This window comes from Mesoplodon bidens (assembly GCF_964165515.1).
Source record: "Mesoplodon bidens genome assembly, chromosome: 13".
NCBI classification, from domain to species: Eukaryota; Metazoa; Chordata; class Mammalia; order Artiodactyla; family Ziphiidae; genus Mesoplodon; species Mesoplodon bidens.
In genome coordinates, this window is record NC_138169.1 from 38,125,950 (window position 1) to 38,143,030 (window position 17,081).

Below are 17,081 nucleotides of genomic sequence, written 5' to 3' on the forward strand. Positions count from 1 at the left end.
TCATTTGATAAAAAAGGAAATTGAGACTTAAAAGAAGCTGATTGATTAATGTCACAAAACTAGTCAGTAAATATTCAGGGCTTCTGAATCCTACTCCAATAATATCTGCAAAATATGACCACACTGAAACACTTCCCAGAATAAAGTTCACAGACTTCAGAATGTGTTTATTTAAACAATCATTAAAATCAGTTGAATATTACATACTGCTGAAGTAGAGAGGGGAAAGAAAGGCTAGAATATTTTGAAAAGAAAAAATATTCTTGGGAAAATAAAGCACACTGAAAACAGGTTAAGGAATATAGATCCTGGATTATAGGAAGAAAGGTGTGGAAGAACTGAAAGGTCTGCCTCCTGAGCAAGAGGTGGTCAAATATTAAGAAGAATCCAAAAATATAGCTAAATCATTAAAAATTATAGAAATCCTACTTCACAGCCATTCAGATGGCTACAACAACAAAACCACAGAAAATAACAAGTGTTGGCAGGGATGTGGGGAAACTGGAACGTTCGTGCATTGCTCTGGGAATATAAAAATGGTACCACCACTGTGACAGAACGTATGGTGGTTCCTCAAAAATCAGGCATAGAATTACTACTATGTGATCCAGCAATTCCATTTCTAGGTATATACCCAAAAGTATGGCAACCAGGGAATCAAACTGATATTTGTATACTCATGTTCCTAGCAGCATTATTTCACAATAACCTAGAAATGGGAGCAACCCAAGTGCCCATCAACAGTGGTATACACACGCAATGGATATTAATCAGCCTTAAAAAAATAATGAAATTCTGACACATTCTACCACATGGATGAACCTTGGAGACATTATGCTAAGTGACATAAGCCAGTCACAAAAGGACAAATACTGTATGATTCTACTTATGTGAGTGGTCAAATTCCTAGAGACAGAAAGAAGAATGGGGGTTGCCAGGAGGCTGGGGGAAATGCAAACAGGGGTACAGAGTTTCAGTTTAGGAACGGGAAGAATTTCCAGAGGTGGGTGGTGATGACGGCTGCACAGCGATGTGAATGTACTCAATGTTAAAAACTGTGCACTTAAAATGTTTAAAACTACACTTTATGTTACATATATTTTACCACAATAAAAAATTTCCATCTCATAAAATAGCTAACTTTTGAAATATGTTAACATAAATAAACTAGGGAATTCCCTGGCGGTCCAGTGGTTAGGACTCCATGCTTTCACTGCCCAGGGCCTGGTTTCAATCCCTGGTCAGGGAACTAAGATCCCACAAGCCATACAGCACAGCCAAAAATAAATAAATAAACAAACAAACAAACTCACTCATTCAAGGATGTACATAGTTTTTTCCACTGAAAAATTTATACCTATGCAAAATGAGAAGCCCATAATTAATAGTTGTCTAATTTCTCTGATTACTAAAATCAGAATATAAAAAAGTGACCCTGACTCCAAATCCCTATTCTTTCACTAGTTCAATTAACGTGTTAGCGTTCATTCAATGATAAGCCCAGTAACAAGGATTAGGGAGACTCTCTGCGAACTCACAGTTTAATAAAGGAGAGAGGAAAAAGGTTAAAATAATTAACAATACAATATAAATATTACAAAAGCTAGAGGAGCACAGTGGAATGCTTCATGAGGGAGGAAGGATTCTCTGGAGAAAGTGTTAACTGTGAGTTACCACTATCAACTTTGAGTCTCAAAGAAAAAAATCAGGTGTTAGCCAGAGAATAAGAATAAAAGCATTCCTGGAGGGGCTTCCCTGGTGGCGCAGTGGTTCAGAGTCCGCCTGCCGATGCAGGGGACACGGGTTCATGCCCCGGTCCAGGAAGATCCCACATGCCGCGGAGCGGCTGGGCCCGTGAGCCATGGCCGCTGAGCCTGCGTGTCCGGAGCCTGTGCTCCGCAACGGGAGAGGCCACAACAGGGAGAGGCCCGCGTACTGCCAAAAAAAAAAAAAAAAAAAAAAAGCATTCCTGGAAAAGACACTCAAAAGCATAAAGCAGCATGGTGTCCTCTGAGATACAAGTAATTCCCAGGGTGAAGGGGAAGCAGCTGAAAAAGAAGAAACTGACCAAAGATCAAGACAGGGAAGATAACATAAGTCACGTTAAAACATACAGGTTTCAGGTTGTACAATATGTGCAGCCCCTGAAAGGTTTTCATAAAGGCCACTTTGGTCTGGTTTGAACATTAGAACACTCTACCAGCAGCAGAGAAAATATTGGTTTGAAGGGGGAACGACTACAATCATTGAGACAAACCAGAAACATATAACAATAGTACAAACAAAAGAGAGAGGACTAAATCAAAACAGTATTAGAAATAATGAAGACGAATCTATCTGAAATTTATTTAGCTGTGTCACCATGGGCAAGTTAAACTTTCTGCTTACCCATAAACCAGGGGTTCCCAACCCCGGGGCCACGGACCATACCAGACCATGGCCTGTTAGGAACTGGGCCGCACAGCAGGAGGTGAGCAGCAGGTGAGGGAAAGAAGCTTCATCTGTATTTACAGCCGCTCCCCATGGCTTGCGTTACCGCCTGAGCTCCGCCTCCTGTTAGATCATCAGCAGCATTAGATTCTCATTGGAGCACGAACCCTACAGTGAACTGCGCAAGCAGGGATCTAGGTTGCTTGCTCCTTATGAGAATCTAATGCCTGATGATCTGAGGTGGAGCTGAGGCAGTGATGCTAGCGCTGGGGAGCGGCTGCAAATACAGATTATCATTAGCAGACAGATCTGACTGCACAGAGACCATAATAAACCAATTGCTTGCAGACTCATATCAAAACCCTATCAGTGAGTGGGAAGTGAAAACCAGCTCAGGGCTCCCAATGATTGTGCATTATGGTGAGTTGTATAATTATTTCATTATATATTACAATGTAGTAATAACAGAAATAAAGTGCACAATAAATGTAATGTGCTTGAATCATCCCGAAACCATGCCCCCCAACGCCCCCCCCCACCCCGGGACTGTGGAAAAACTGTCTTCCACGACTGGTCTCTGGTGCCAAAAAGGCTGAGGACCGCTGCCATAAAGGAGAATTATACTAGTATCACGGGACTATGTTGAAAATTAAAACAAAGCAACATGTATAAAAAACATTAGCTTTGTACCAGACAAAAAAGTGTTCGCTAATTTTTACAGCGCTTAAACACATAAGTGTCTGGACGTTTAATTTTCTATCAAAACTTATGACAGTACTTAAGATGTTCTTATTTTAATATAGGGCTTTTTGCAGAATCTGAAAATACAGATTCTCAATATGGAGATGTCAAAGGAAGAAACCTTCGAAATCTACTTCAATTCCCTCATTTTGGAAATGAGGAAAAGATCTGATTAAATATTTAAGATGGAACTCAATTTCTAAGATAGAAAGTTTGGTGAGTACAGGCATTTTTTGAGGGGAACAAGCTACCTGTGTGTGGTTAAGTATTCGCATACACAGGTATTTACCGCCATTACTTAATTAATGCCACTTAAATTCTATATTGCATAAAAATAAGATTTCAAGTACCATTCTACTGTTCCATTGTTGTGGCCTTAGAAAAAGAGGTTGAGCAATCATTATTAAAGCATTTGGGGACACACAGTTTTGAGGGCATTAGCCTGCTGTGGCCTGGCAAAGCAATAAAGCTATTCTTTTATACTTCACCAAAAAACAAACAAAAAATCATTATTAAAGCATTCAAGATTCTAGAACATCAAGAATCCATGTCAAGTTTAAACATTATTCTTTTGTTTGATGTCATTCTTTGAAAACGCTGAATCTTCAATAAAGGAATTATGATAGAGTGTCAAGGATGGCCAGTGAATCACACATCCATAGCCAACTGGAGCCACCACATACACTTTAGAGGCCATTTTGAATTACACTAGGAGACAGCAAGGTCCATTAACTCAGTAAAAACATGATCCCTGGCCAACACCTTGGAATGCCATCACGCAAAAAAAAAACCCTGTCAAACGCCAATCAAAAGGAAATGATACCCGCTGACATTTGTATTCCTTTACCTCTCAAAGCTACCACTGTGCTTCGGACACAGAAACACAAAACAGTGTTTGATGAAATGAAAATGAAGCAAAAAGCTCGCAATCTGCCTCGGGATAAAACTGAAATTGGTACAAACGGGGTGGTGGCACCAAGGGGTAAGCGAAGGGAGACTATGGAGGGAAACCCCCAGAACGACGAAGGAAGGAAGGCTTAACCTCACATCCCTGGTCCCTCCATCACTCCGTTACCGAGGCTTCCCTCCTGGCCGCTCCCTTCCACGGCTACGGCTACCACTGAAGAGGCCCAGGAAATGCCACTGCACCTCCAGCCTGGTCCCTGCTGCCCCAGGACACAACCTCACCCTACCCCGCACCCGAGGACAGAGACTGAACTATTCTGCAAAGTCATCACTCGGAGGGGTGGACGCTCGCTGCTTCCCCACCTCCCCTCCGGCTCCCACCCCACCCACCCGGCGGCCCAGGAGGGGCACGGCTCCCTCGCGTAGCAGGGCCCGGAACTCGCAGGGAGAGAGAAAGGGGCCAGGGTCCCCTCCACGCCGCGGAATCCCCGCCCCGTGCTCAGCAGGGCGCCCGCCCTGCAGGCCAGGCCTACACAGAGGCCTAGCCCCGGGCGGGACTGTGGAGCAAGGGACGAGGAGGGCGCTCACCGGAGTAGAGCGGCATGGCAGGGCGCGCTAGGAGGCTGCGGCGGCGCAGGAAGGCTGGGCCTGGCAAGGGCGGCGAAAGGAAAGGGCCGTGAAGAAGCTGTGGCGGCGGCCGAGGCGGAGGCGCGGTGCTGGCGGCAGACACGGTGCGACGAGAGCCTCATTCAAACCGGCCACTGGCGATGACGCAGCAACACGCCGTCCGCCGCCCGAGCCACGGGGCGCCTGTGGGGAGGAGGCGAGGCGGGGCCTGCGGGTGGAGAGACAAGGGAGGTGGGAGCGGCCGGGAGAGGCGGGGCGCCCGGGGCCCCTGCGCCTCACAGGTGCGCGCCTGCGTACTGCACCCCGTCTGCGCCCACCGGCTCCCAGCCCAGCCCTGCCCTGCCCTGCCCCGCCCCGCCCCGCCCGGCTGCAGACATAGTGGGAACCTAGTGTCCCAGCGGCAGCCTCTTAGGAGGTCGTTCACCACTGTTTCCAAACAGTGGGGCAGTACGAGCTGGGGCTTTATTCTCTCTGTTAATGTAGGCTGGAGAAAAGCCTTGCTCCGCCCCTCAACTTGGTCTACTTATTAATGAAAATGTCTAGCCCTCCCATTCAAGATTTTGCAACAGAAATAAACATCAAAATGATCTGAATATTTCAGAGATAGGTCTGTCTTGGTTGTATTACTGCTGTTTCTAACACCTGTTCGGACCCTAGGTTGGCTCTAGTAAAGGAGTAGATACAGCGCCCTTGACTGCCCCGTGGAAGTTACGTGCAGCCCTCCACTTAATTGTTCTGGACCTGTTTCCTCAGCCTGGTAAATGAGGAAGCTAGACTAGAAGGTTTCTGAGGCCTTTTTCAAACTCTAAATTGTCACGGCTGAGATCAGTTTAAAACTTTCTAGATGAGTTAGAAAGGAAATAGAACCTGTAAATAAACGAAGGAATTCTGAAAACGTGGAAATTAAAATTGAGGTGCTTTCTTGCCTAATATAGAGGTTTTATAATGATCACCTATACTGCAAAAGAGGAGTTGAAACTGTCCGTATTTCAAAATTAAATTGTCCATATTTTAAAACAGTACAGCCCATAGGAGAGTGAGTTTTACCAGTCTACATCAGGAGTCTTACTCACCCTTCACTACTTCATTATTCAAGGCCTATCATAAAAATATGATCCAAAATGTGACCAAAGTAACACAAAGATATACAGAAGATTAAAGTAATATGTGTAATATTAAGTGGAAAAAGTATATCGGATTTATTGAGTATATCGGATTTATGCAGTACATAAAACCATTGTTCATAGATTCAGACTTTTTAAAAAACTTTTTTAACATCTTTATTAGAGTATAATTGCTTTACAATGGTGTGTCAGTTTCTACTTTATAACAAAGTGAATCAGTTATACATATACACGTCCCCATACCTCTTCCCTCTTGCATCTCCCTCCCTCCCACCCTCCGTATCCCACCCCAGACTTCTTTTTTTTATTGAAGTATAGTTGATTTAAAAATTGTGTTAGGGACTTCCCTGGTGGCGCAGTGGTTAAGAATCCGCCTGACAATGCAGGGAACATGGGTTCGATCCCTGTTCTGGGAAGATCCCACATGCCGCAGAGCAACTAAGCCAGTGTGCCACAACTACTGAGCCTGCGCACCACAACTACTGAGCCCACATGCCTAGAGCCTGTGCTCCGCAACAAAGAGAAGCCACTGCAGTGAGAAGCCTGGGCACTGCAACAAAGAGTAGCCCCCGCTCGCCGCAACTAGAGAAAGACCACGTGCAGCAGCGAAGACCCAATGCAGCCAAAAATAAATAATATTAAAAAATAAAAGTTGTGTTAGTTTCAGGTGTACAGAAAAGTGATTCTATATGTATTCTATATTATATATATATATTCAGAATATATATATATATACTTTTTCAGATTCTTTTCCAGTGTAGATTACAAGGTATTGAATATACTTCTCTGTACTATACAGTGAGGCCTTGTTGTTTATTTTATGAATAGTAGTATCTGTTGATCTCAAACTCCTAATTTTTCCCTCCCCCTACTTTCCCCTTTGGTAACCATATCTTTGTTTTCTATGTCTGAGTCTATTTCTGTTTTGTAAATATGTTCACTTGTATCATTTTTAAAGATTCCACTTATAAGTGATACCATATATTTGTCTTTCTCTTACTTCACTTAGTATAATAATCTCTAGGTTCATCCATGTTGCTGCAAATGGCATTATTTCATTCTATGTTATGGCTGAGTAGTATTCCATTGTATATGTATGCCACATCTTTATCCACTCATCCGTTGATGGATATATAGGTTGCTACCATGTCTTGGCTATTGTAAATAGTGCTGCTATGAACATGGTGCATGTATTATCTTTTTTCTCCAGATATATGCCCAGAAGTGGGATTGCATGATCATACAGTAAGTCTATTTTTAGCTTTGTAAGGAACCTCCATACTGTTCTCCATAGACTGCACCAATTTACACTCCCACAAACAGTGCAGGAGGGTTCTCTTTTCTTTACACCCTCTTTAGCATTTATTATTTGTAGAATTTTTGATGATGGTCATTCTGACCATCATGAGGGAATACCTCATTGTAGTTTTGATTTGCATTTCTCTAATAATTAGTGATGTTGAGCATCTTTTCATGTGCCTGTTGGCCATCTGCATGTCTTCTTTGGAGAAATGTCTATTTAGGTCTTTTGCCCATTTTTTGATTGAGTTGTATTTTTGATATTGAGCTGTATGAGCTCTTCGTGTATTTTGGAAATTAATCCCTTGTCGGTAACATCATTTGCAAATATTTTCTCCCATTCTGTAGGTTTTCTTTGTGGTTTGTTTGTGGTTTCCTTGGCTGTGCAAAAGCTTTTATGTTTAATTAGGTCTCATTTATTTCCATTACTCTAGGAGACAGATCTAAAAAACTATTGCTGCGATTTATGTCAAAGAGCATTCTGCCTATGCTTTCCTTTAGGAGTTTTATAGTATCTGGTCTTACATTTAGGTCTTTAATCCATTTTAAGTTTATTTATTTATTTATTTATATTTATTTTTGGCTGCGTTGGGTCTTCGTTGCTGCACGCGGGCTTTCTTTAGTTGTGGCGAGTGGGGGCTACTCTTCGTTGTGGTACGCAGGCTTCTTATTGAAGTGGCTTCTCTTGTTGCAGAGCACGGGCTTTAGGTGCGCAGGCTCCAGCAGTTGTGGCTCGCAGGCTCTAGAACGCAGGCTCAGTAGTTGTGGTGCACGGGCTTTGTTGCTCCACGGCATGTGGGATCTTCCTGGACCAGGGCTCAAAGCTGTGTCCCCTGCATCGGCAGGCGGATTCTTAACCACTGCACCGGCAGTGAAGCCCCATTTTAAGTTTATGTTTGTGTATGGTGTTAGAGAATGTTCTAATTTTATTCTTTTACATGTAGCTATCCAGCTTTCCGAGCACCACTTCTTGAAGAGGGTATCTTTTCTCCATTGTATATTCTTGCCTCCTCTGTCAAAGGTTAATTGACCGTAGGTGTGTGGGTTTATTTCTGGGCTCTCTGTTCTGTTCCATTGATCCATCTGTCTGTTTTTGTGCAATACTACACTGTTTTGTTTTTGCGGTACGCGGGCCTCTCACTGTTGTGGCCTCTCCCGTTGCGGAGCACAGGCTCTGGACGCGCAGGCTCAGCGGCCATGGCTCACAGGTCCAGCCGCTCCGCGGCATGTGGGATCCTCCCGGACCGGGGCACGAACCAGTGTTCCCTGCATCGGCAGGTGGACTCTCAACCACTGCGCCACCAGGGAAGCCATTTTTACCTCTCTCTTTCTATTGGATGCCTTTTGTTTCTTTTTCTTCACAGTTTGCTGTGGCTAGGATTTCCAATACTATGTTGAATAGAAGTGGTGAGAGTAGGCATCCTTGTCTTGTCCCAGAATTTAGCAGGAGGGCTTTCAGCTTTTCACCGTTGAGTATTTTGTTGGCTGTGAGTTTGTCATAAATAGCTTTTATTATGCTGAGATTTGTTCCCTCTATACCAAATTTGGTGAGTTTTTAATCATGAATGGATGTTGAATTTTTATCAAATGTTTTTTCTGCATCTATTGAGATGATCATGTGGTTTTTGTATTTTCTTTTGTTGATGTGCTGTAACTCATTGATTGATTTGTGTATACTGAACCATCCCTGTGACCCTGGGATGAATCCAGCTTGATTGGGGGTATGATCCTTTCCATGTGTTGTTGGATTTGGTTTGCGATTCAGATTTGTTTTGAATCTCATTATTACTAGCTGTGTAACCTCTGAGCCTCAGTTTCCTGATCTATAAAATGGAGATAAAATGTCTACATTATAGGATTGTTGCGAGGATGAAATAAGATCCTGTATAGAAGATACTTAGCACAGTGCATTGCACATAGTGTACAATAAATGGTAGCTATTACAGATTACACAATAAAAATTTGAGAGGGATTTTGTAGGGTGTGGCTCGAGTAGAGGACTATGGGTAGCTTTGTTCTCTATTTTCCAAATGTTCAGTAATGTAGTTCTATAAAATATATCTTTAAAAATATACTGGATAGGTCCTCAGTGGGAAACTCTTTGCTGCCCTGTGAAGTTGACAGTAAGGGAGGCCTAAAGATGGAAGGATGCCAGTGCTTATCATATACTGTCTCTCATTGCACCCTGTGCTTTCCCTCTAGTAACTTTCATCATATGCCTATTTCTTTAACGTCTGTATTCCCCTGACCAAACTATAAACAGGAATTGTGGCTATCTGGCAGGTACTCTGGAATTATTTGATGCTGTGAGAACTGGAATGTGAGAGAAAACTATTTTGAGCTTACTCGTTATATACTTGACCAGGGAGTCTTCTAGACTAACTTTGTTTTCAACACACACCCCCCCAACTTTTGGTACAACTAACTTCTCGCCTCATTGGGGGATCTGGGAATTTGAATTTAAGACAAATGGGGCACAGTAAGGATGTGGAACAGGGCTAGCTAGCACTGAAAGGAAGCATAAAAGGAAATTTGCATGGCTGGTCTCCCTGGATGTCAGCAAGAGTTGTAGATAGCAGCAACCTTGCCCCATGTCTCATACATTGCTAAGCCCTGGTCTACAGGTGTCTAATGGAGAGAATCTTCTGCTTAAGATTGACTTCTTTAAATAATGAATATATTGGTAATATCTTAACCTGCATGTTTATAAATAAATAAACAAGGTCTCCAAAAGGTGGCCAAATACCAGAAAGGTTTTTAGCTGGTGAACCACCTATGGTTTATTGCTTAGAATGCCCCCTCCTTATCTGGCCAACAGAAATCCTATGCATCTTTCAAGTCTCTATTTAATGCTAACTCCTTCATATAAACTTCAAGCCTACCTCTATAATTACCCCTTTCTTTCAAGTAGCAGCAACGTAGTTGTTTGCTCCTTTTATTCAACAAGTATGTATTGGGTGCAAGACACTCACTGTAGAAGCCGTGGGTACAAAGATGAATGAAACAAAGGCTCTCCCCTCCTAAGACTGAGAATCTACTAGGAATATTGAAATATGCACACATTAACTATATGCTTCTCTGAATTCATCAGAGCTCTTGGCTGTAAACAATAGAAACCTGAGAGAAGAAGTTAATTGGTAAGACAGGGTAAACTGACACAATCAATAGGAAAACCTGTGAAACAGGTCTAGATAATGGATAGGAACCCAGTGACATGGGCAGTGGGAAACATAGGCCAGGTCATGTCACAGAAACAGTCTGGCCACTGCTACCACCACCCCCATGACTAATTTCTAATTCCAAGTCTACCTCACTCTCTCAAAATTCCATGTCCTGAGCAAGAACATATAATTGACCAAGGATGAGGAAAAGAATGCCTGGCTCCACCTCCCAGACACATCAGGGTGTGGGGCATGGGCTGCCCAAAACCAAAGAGCTATGTATTTATTTCCTATCGCTGCTGTAACAAATAACCACACATTTAGTAGCTTAAAACAAAACAAACAAAACAACAAAAATCCAAAAACAAACAAAAAAACCAAGAAAACCCCAGAACACAAATTTATCATCTTAACAGTTCTGGCAGACAGAAGAAGTCCAAGAACGGTCCTAACCTTATGCTATTGGCAAGACTGCACTCTTTCTGGAGGCTCTAGGGAAGAATCCATTCCTTACCTTTCCCAGATTCTAGAGGCTGCCTGCATTCTTTGTCTCATGGCCCCGCTCCAGCAAAGGCATCACTCCGACCTCAGCTTCCGTCCTCCCAGCAACTCTTCTGACTTGGACCCTCTGCCTCCCTCTTTATAAAGACCCTTGAGGTTACATTGGCCTCACCTGGCTAACCCAGGATAATTTCATTTAACATCCCTAGAGTAGTCATATCTGCAAAGTCCCTTTTGGCATATATAGTAACATATTCACAGGTTTAGGAAATTAGGACACAGACATCTTTGGGGGAGCATTACACTGTCTACCACAAGCTTCCCCCACCCCAAGAAGAAAACCAGCAAATATGCAGTACACTTTCTTATAGCATCTATAATTTTAATATTCCTCTATCTTTTCCCCTCTACTAAATTATAAACACTTGGAAGGAAAAAGTCTAGCCTTAAATAATTTGAAAACATGTATATTCATATTCAAATTATTTATATATAATATATATAAATATATAACATATATTATATTCCCAAATCATATAGATATGGGAGGAGCAATTGCTCCGCTTCACGAGGTCTTCATCAAAGACCAACATTCTTTCCATAAAATTCCTCTGCCAGCCCCTAAAGCAGAGCTTCTCAAAGTTTAATGTGAATGTGAATCACCTGGGATCTTGTTAAAATGCAGATTCTAATTCAGTAGGTCTTGGATGAAGTCTAAGATACTAACAAGCTCTCAGGAAATCACTCTTTTGAGCAGCAAAGCAGTAAAGAACCTGTCTTTTTCTATTTGGTCGAAGATGGGTTGCAGACACATTTGGGTTAACAGCACACAGGAGGAATCTAATGGAGAAAAGTACAGGGCAGTAATTTCCTTTTAAGCAAGAGTAAGGGGAGGGATGTGCACAAACCACGCCCATTCACATTTCGCTGGTGAAAACAATTATACAGCCAAGCTGCGTGGAAGTCTGGGAAATGTAGTCTCTATCAGGGCCAAGACCCAGCATGGAGGGTATCTGATATATTTGCTGAAGAGTGGATTTTGGGTGTTGCTGATAGGAATTCAGAGTAGAAAGAAACTGAAGCAAATGGGAAGCAGTTGGGAGCAGGAAGGTTTTAGAGAGAAAAAGCAAAATATCATAGCAATCAAATTCATTAATTCAACAATTATTTATTGTCGACTCATGGACCCTGCATTGCAGGAGCTCATAACCTATCAGAAAATGTAGGAAAAATTATTAAAATAAATAATAACTATGCATGCGGAGGACAGGAAGGAGACTAGCTAGAATAGTGCAGAGGACACATGTGCAGGGCTGTGGCAATAGATAATGTAGGGTGGGTGATATGGGACGCAATTAGAGAGAGCCTGTGTGCCAGGATAAAAAGTTTAGTCTTAGCTAAGTGGGGTTTTCTATCTTCTTAAAGTCTCTAGTCATCACAAACAAGAAGAGTAATACTGAAATTTCTTCCATGTAATCTCTTACTCCAAAGTGAAGATCTAACCTACATCAAGAATTCTTTTATAGGGATCCCTTTCAGTCAAGACAGAAAGACCACATCAATGTTCTCTACTTTTTTTTTCCTACAATGAGAAAAAGGATAATTTGCATATCATGTAATTTGGAGCAACATTTTTGGAACACTGAAGCAGAAAATTTAAATGGAGAACTGGGTGGTAGTAGCAGAAATATTGGTTTAAAATCTGCTTGCTCATGCGCTCTCAATTGAGTTCTCAGTGCGACAGAATGCTCTGTCAAAAAAATAGCAGCAGTGTTGTTTTCCTCCTGGCAACTCACCCGAGAGCCATAGCAACAAAACTAGAAATTTCTTTCCTCCTAGAAACCCACACACATTATAACAAAAATTGGTGGTGGGTAGTGTGTTTGGGAGGGAAACAGGAGGGAAAAAATGCAGGCACTTCCCAAAGAAAGTCTTTTAATCACATGAATTTTGAGTCCCAGTTTACTTCTTATCCTCACATTCAGATTCCTTTGATTCCACAAAAAAGTTGACCATGTGTATGCTAAAATTTCTTATAGTAATTACTCTCATGTTATTTTTCACCATACACCTATATATCAAATCCATTTTCTGGTTGTTATTCAGTTTTTTAAAGATTATAAAATTTGCCAAAATTTCCAGGTTTTCCCTATAGAGAACCAGAGCAACCAGCAGCTATAAAGAACATCTGTTGCTTTTGCCTCTTGCGTTTTTGCATAAAAGCAGCCTGATTTTCCCTTTGCAAACCAACCCTTCCTCCTCCTCTCTCAATGTACAAGGTTTGTGTGGGTCTGACCTCATGTGTAACCAATCAGAACATTTCTTCCCTTGAAGCCAAGCAGGACCCTGCAAGGGCTTCCTGGGGACAGGTCCCCCACCACGTCCTCCACCTCTTGTTTGTTAAAAAGCTTTAGCCTCCTAGGTCTTCCACGAGTTCCAAAGAGCAAATTTAATCAGAGAAGTGAGAAAATGAAGAAACACAGGAAAACAGCCACGCAAGACAAAATAATAATAATTTAGCTATAAAACAAAGTCAAGGACCTTTAGTTCCTCCTCAAGGGCTCTAGACAATATCCTGAGCCATATCCTTGATTTGTTTTGCAGATACTAAAACCCTTGCCAGGTGGAGGAAGTGAACTGCATGCCGAACCCAGACCAATTAGAACCAGAAGGTTGATGGAGATTCCCCAAACATCACCCTGTTACCTCACCATCAACCCATCAGAGAATTGTGCACAAGCCGATCACATACCCTGAGACTCTCTCCCTCACTTTGTCTTTAAAGTCCCTTCCCTGAAAGCCATCAGAAGTTCAGGGCTTTTGAGCATGACCTGCCCGTTCTCCTTGCTTGGCCTTGCAATAACTGTTGTATTTTTCCTGCATTACAACCCTGTGTCAGTAGATTGGCTTTGCTGTGTATGGGGCAAGGGGACCCAAGTTTGGTTTGGTAACACCCTCTGCCCACAGGAATAGGCTCAAGGATAGACATATAATGCAAGCAGTGAGAAGATTTCCCCAGATCCTAGGAATGATTAGGCTTTTGGCTGAGATTGCTACACTTCTAGAATGTAAGCCTGGTGCTTCAGTGACTTGAGACTATGTGAAGAGGCCAACCCAGAGGAAACAGCTGGAGAAACAAGGATCCTGACAACATCATTCGAGCCCCTGGATTCAAGCTCAGAGCCAACTTTTCTCCTAAACTTTATAATTACACGAGTCAATAAATTTCCTCTTCTTTAGTCAGTTTGAGTTGGGTTTTCCATTTGCAACCAAAAGATTCTGTATACAAAAGCATATGTTGTAAAGTGATATCCAAACATGAGTTCCATCTTTACATTTTTTCCTACACGTTTAAATGTCTTCTGTAATCATGTTCGTGTATTGAATAACATGTACTCTATTAAAAAGCATATCATTTTAATAACTCAGGTTTGAAAATGAAACTATATGTGGTAGAAGCAGCATTCAATTATGAGCTGGGAGACATGGGTTCTATCCTGTTTTGTGTCTAATTGCAATTTAGGACATGGACATGTTACAATTTCCTCCCTGAGTATTGATACAATAAGTAGCTTGAGTTGGACTATCTCTAAAATCACTTCCAACATTAAAATTCTGTCACTCTAAGAAATATAGCTTGGAGGGGGAAAATGGAAAAGATTACGTTAAATTGGCAAAAATAGACAAAAATCATACCACTTTTCTTTCAGTAAAATGGGGTATTGAGGTGCTCATGTGTAAAAACCTTGATTTGTTGGTCAAAGAAAAAGGAAATAATTGTGGTAGGAAACATTATTGTTCCCCCAATTTCCTGTCCTTCCCAATCATATGATTATGTATCCTCCTCTCCTTGATGGCAGGTTTGGCCTATGACTTACTTTGGCCATGAGATATTAATGAGAGTGACATGTGTTGCATCTGGGCCAAAGCATTAAGATTTAGCTCATGGGTCACCATGTTCTCTTTTCCTTTGCCATGATGGTCAGTGATGTTCGTGAGAGAGGCTGCTATGGAGTCCCAGAGTGAATAGGATGTGGAACAAAGCTGCAGCTGACCCATGGTGGACAGGTCATGTGAGGGAGAAATAAACCTTTGTTTTTGTAAGCCCCTGAGATTTGGGGGATTGTTTGATAATCTAGCCTCTCCTGATAATGCTGTAATGCTGACTAAGCAAAATTTTTTTGAGAACCTCCATACTGTCTTCTATAGTGGCTGTACTAATTTACATTCGCACAGTGTACAGAAGTTCCCTTTTCTCCACATCTTTGCCAACACTGATCTTTTTTTGTTTGTTTTGTTATTTTTTTTTTGATGTAAGGGATAAATAATGTTTTTTTTAATTGAATGAAAGGTTCTTTAAATTCTATAGTGCTTTACAATTTTCAAAAGTTTCATACACACACTGGTCAAAATGGCCATCAACAAAAAGTCTACAAACAATAAATGCTGGAGAGGGTGTGGAGAAAAGGGAACCCTCCCACACTGCTGGTGGGAATGTAAATTGGTACAGCCACTATGGAGAACAGTACGGAGGTTCCTTAAAAACTATTAAAAATAGAGCTACCATATGATCCAGCAATCCCACTCCTGGGCATATATCTGGAGAAAACCATAATTCGAAAAGATACAATGAACCCAATGTTCACTGCAGCACTATATACAATAGCCAAGACACGGAAGCAACCTAAATGTCCATCGACAGATAAATGGATAAAGAAGTGGTATATATATACAATGGAATATTATTCAGCCATAAAAAAGAATGAAATAATGCTATTTGCAGCTACATGGATGGACCTAGAAATTATCATACAAAGTGAAGCCAGACAAAGACAAATATCCTATGTATCACTCATACATGGAATCTAATTTTTAAAAAATAATACAAACGAACTATTTACAAAAATTTACAAAACAGACTTACAGATTTTGGAAACAAACTTATGGTTACCAAAGGGGAAACGTAGTGGGGAGGGATAAATAAGGAGCTTCAGATTAACATAAACACACACTACTATATATAAAATAGATAACCAACAAGGACCTACTGTATAGCACAGGGAACTCTACTCAATTTTCTGTAATAACTTATATGGGTAAAGAATCTGAAAAAGAATGAATATATGTATATGTGTAACTGAGTCACTCTGCTGTACACCCGAAGGTAACACAACATTGTAAATCAACTATACTCCAATAAAATAAAAAGTTTCACACAGATGATTTTGTGTAATCCCATAACCCTTTATTTCCCCTTACTCCTATATTGCTCTTCCCCCTTCCCTCTCCCCACTGGTAACCATTAGTTTGTTCTCTGTGAGTCTGCTTCTATTTACTAGTTTATTGTATTTTTTAGATTCCACAAATCTTTTGGGTTTTTGGGTTTTTTTGATATGGCCATTCAAACAGGTACGACATGATATCTCACTGTAATTTTAATTTCCCTGAGGATTAGTGATGTTGAGTATCTCTTCATACACCTGTTGGCCATTTGTATATCATCTTTGGAGAAATGTCTATTCAGGTCCTTTGCCCAACTTTAAATCAGGTTATCTGTTTTTGGTTTTTGCTATTGAGTTGTAGGATTTCCTTACAGTTTTTGAATATTAACCCTTTATCAGATATATGGTTTGCGGATATTTTCTTTTATTCCTCAGCTTGCCTTTCACTATTTTGTTTCCTTTCCTGTGCCGAAGTTTTAGTCTGATGTAATTCCATTTGCCTGTTTTTGCTTTTGTTGCCTGTGCCTTTGGTGTTATATCCAAGAAATCATTGCCAAGGCCAATGTCAAGAAGCTTTTACCCTATGTTGTCATCTAGGAGTCTGAGTTTTAGTTCTTACACTTAAGACTTTAATCCAAGTTGATTTTTGTGTAAGTTGAGGGTCCATTTTCATTCTTTTGTATGTGGGTATCCAGTTTTCCCAACACCATTTATTGACATGACAATCCTTTCCCTATTGTGTAAATGTTAAAGTCAAAACAATGAAACTTCAAGAAGCTAACGCACAATTATCTTCACGACCCTGTGAATAGGAGAGAGTTCTTAAATAGAATACAAAAAGCACTAACTATAAAGGAGATCAATAAATTTGACTTCGCTAAAATTAAGACGTTTGCTCATTAAATGATACCATAGAGTAATAAAATGTAGTAGTGCAATATATTATGTCCTTCACAACTAACTGATTTTTAAAGACATTGTCTTTATTCATCCTACTAGCTGCTAGTAGCTGTGTTTTCTTTCTGAGCAGGAAAAACTGCAGAAGTGTTGGAATACCAAAAATAAAAATT

The 17,081-nt window shown here is 41.1% G+C and overlaps 1 protein-coding gene across 2 annotated transcripts in view; it reads right to left on the reverse strand.

The window, feature by feature from the left end:
• USP14 (ubiquitin specific peptidase 14) overlaps positions 1 to 4,950 on the reverse strand; it is a 47,706-nt gene extending 42,756 nt beyond the window's left edge. Inside the window, exon 1 of one of the 2 annotated variants that reach the window (XM_081252056.1) lies at positions 4,666 to 4,950. In XM_081252056.1, the coding sequence (XP_081108182.1) occupies positions 4,666 to 4,681 (16 nt within the window). In that variant the 5' untranslated portion in view covers positions 4,682 to 4,950. The remainder of the gene's footprint in view (positions 1 to 4,665) is intronic. The other variant, XM_081252055.1, reaches the window with a different exon arrangement.
• Between the last annotated feature and the right edge of the window lie 12,131 nt (positions 4,951 to 17,081).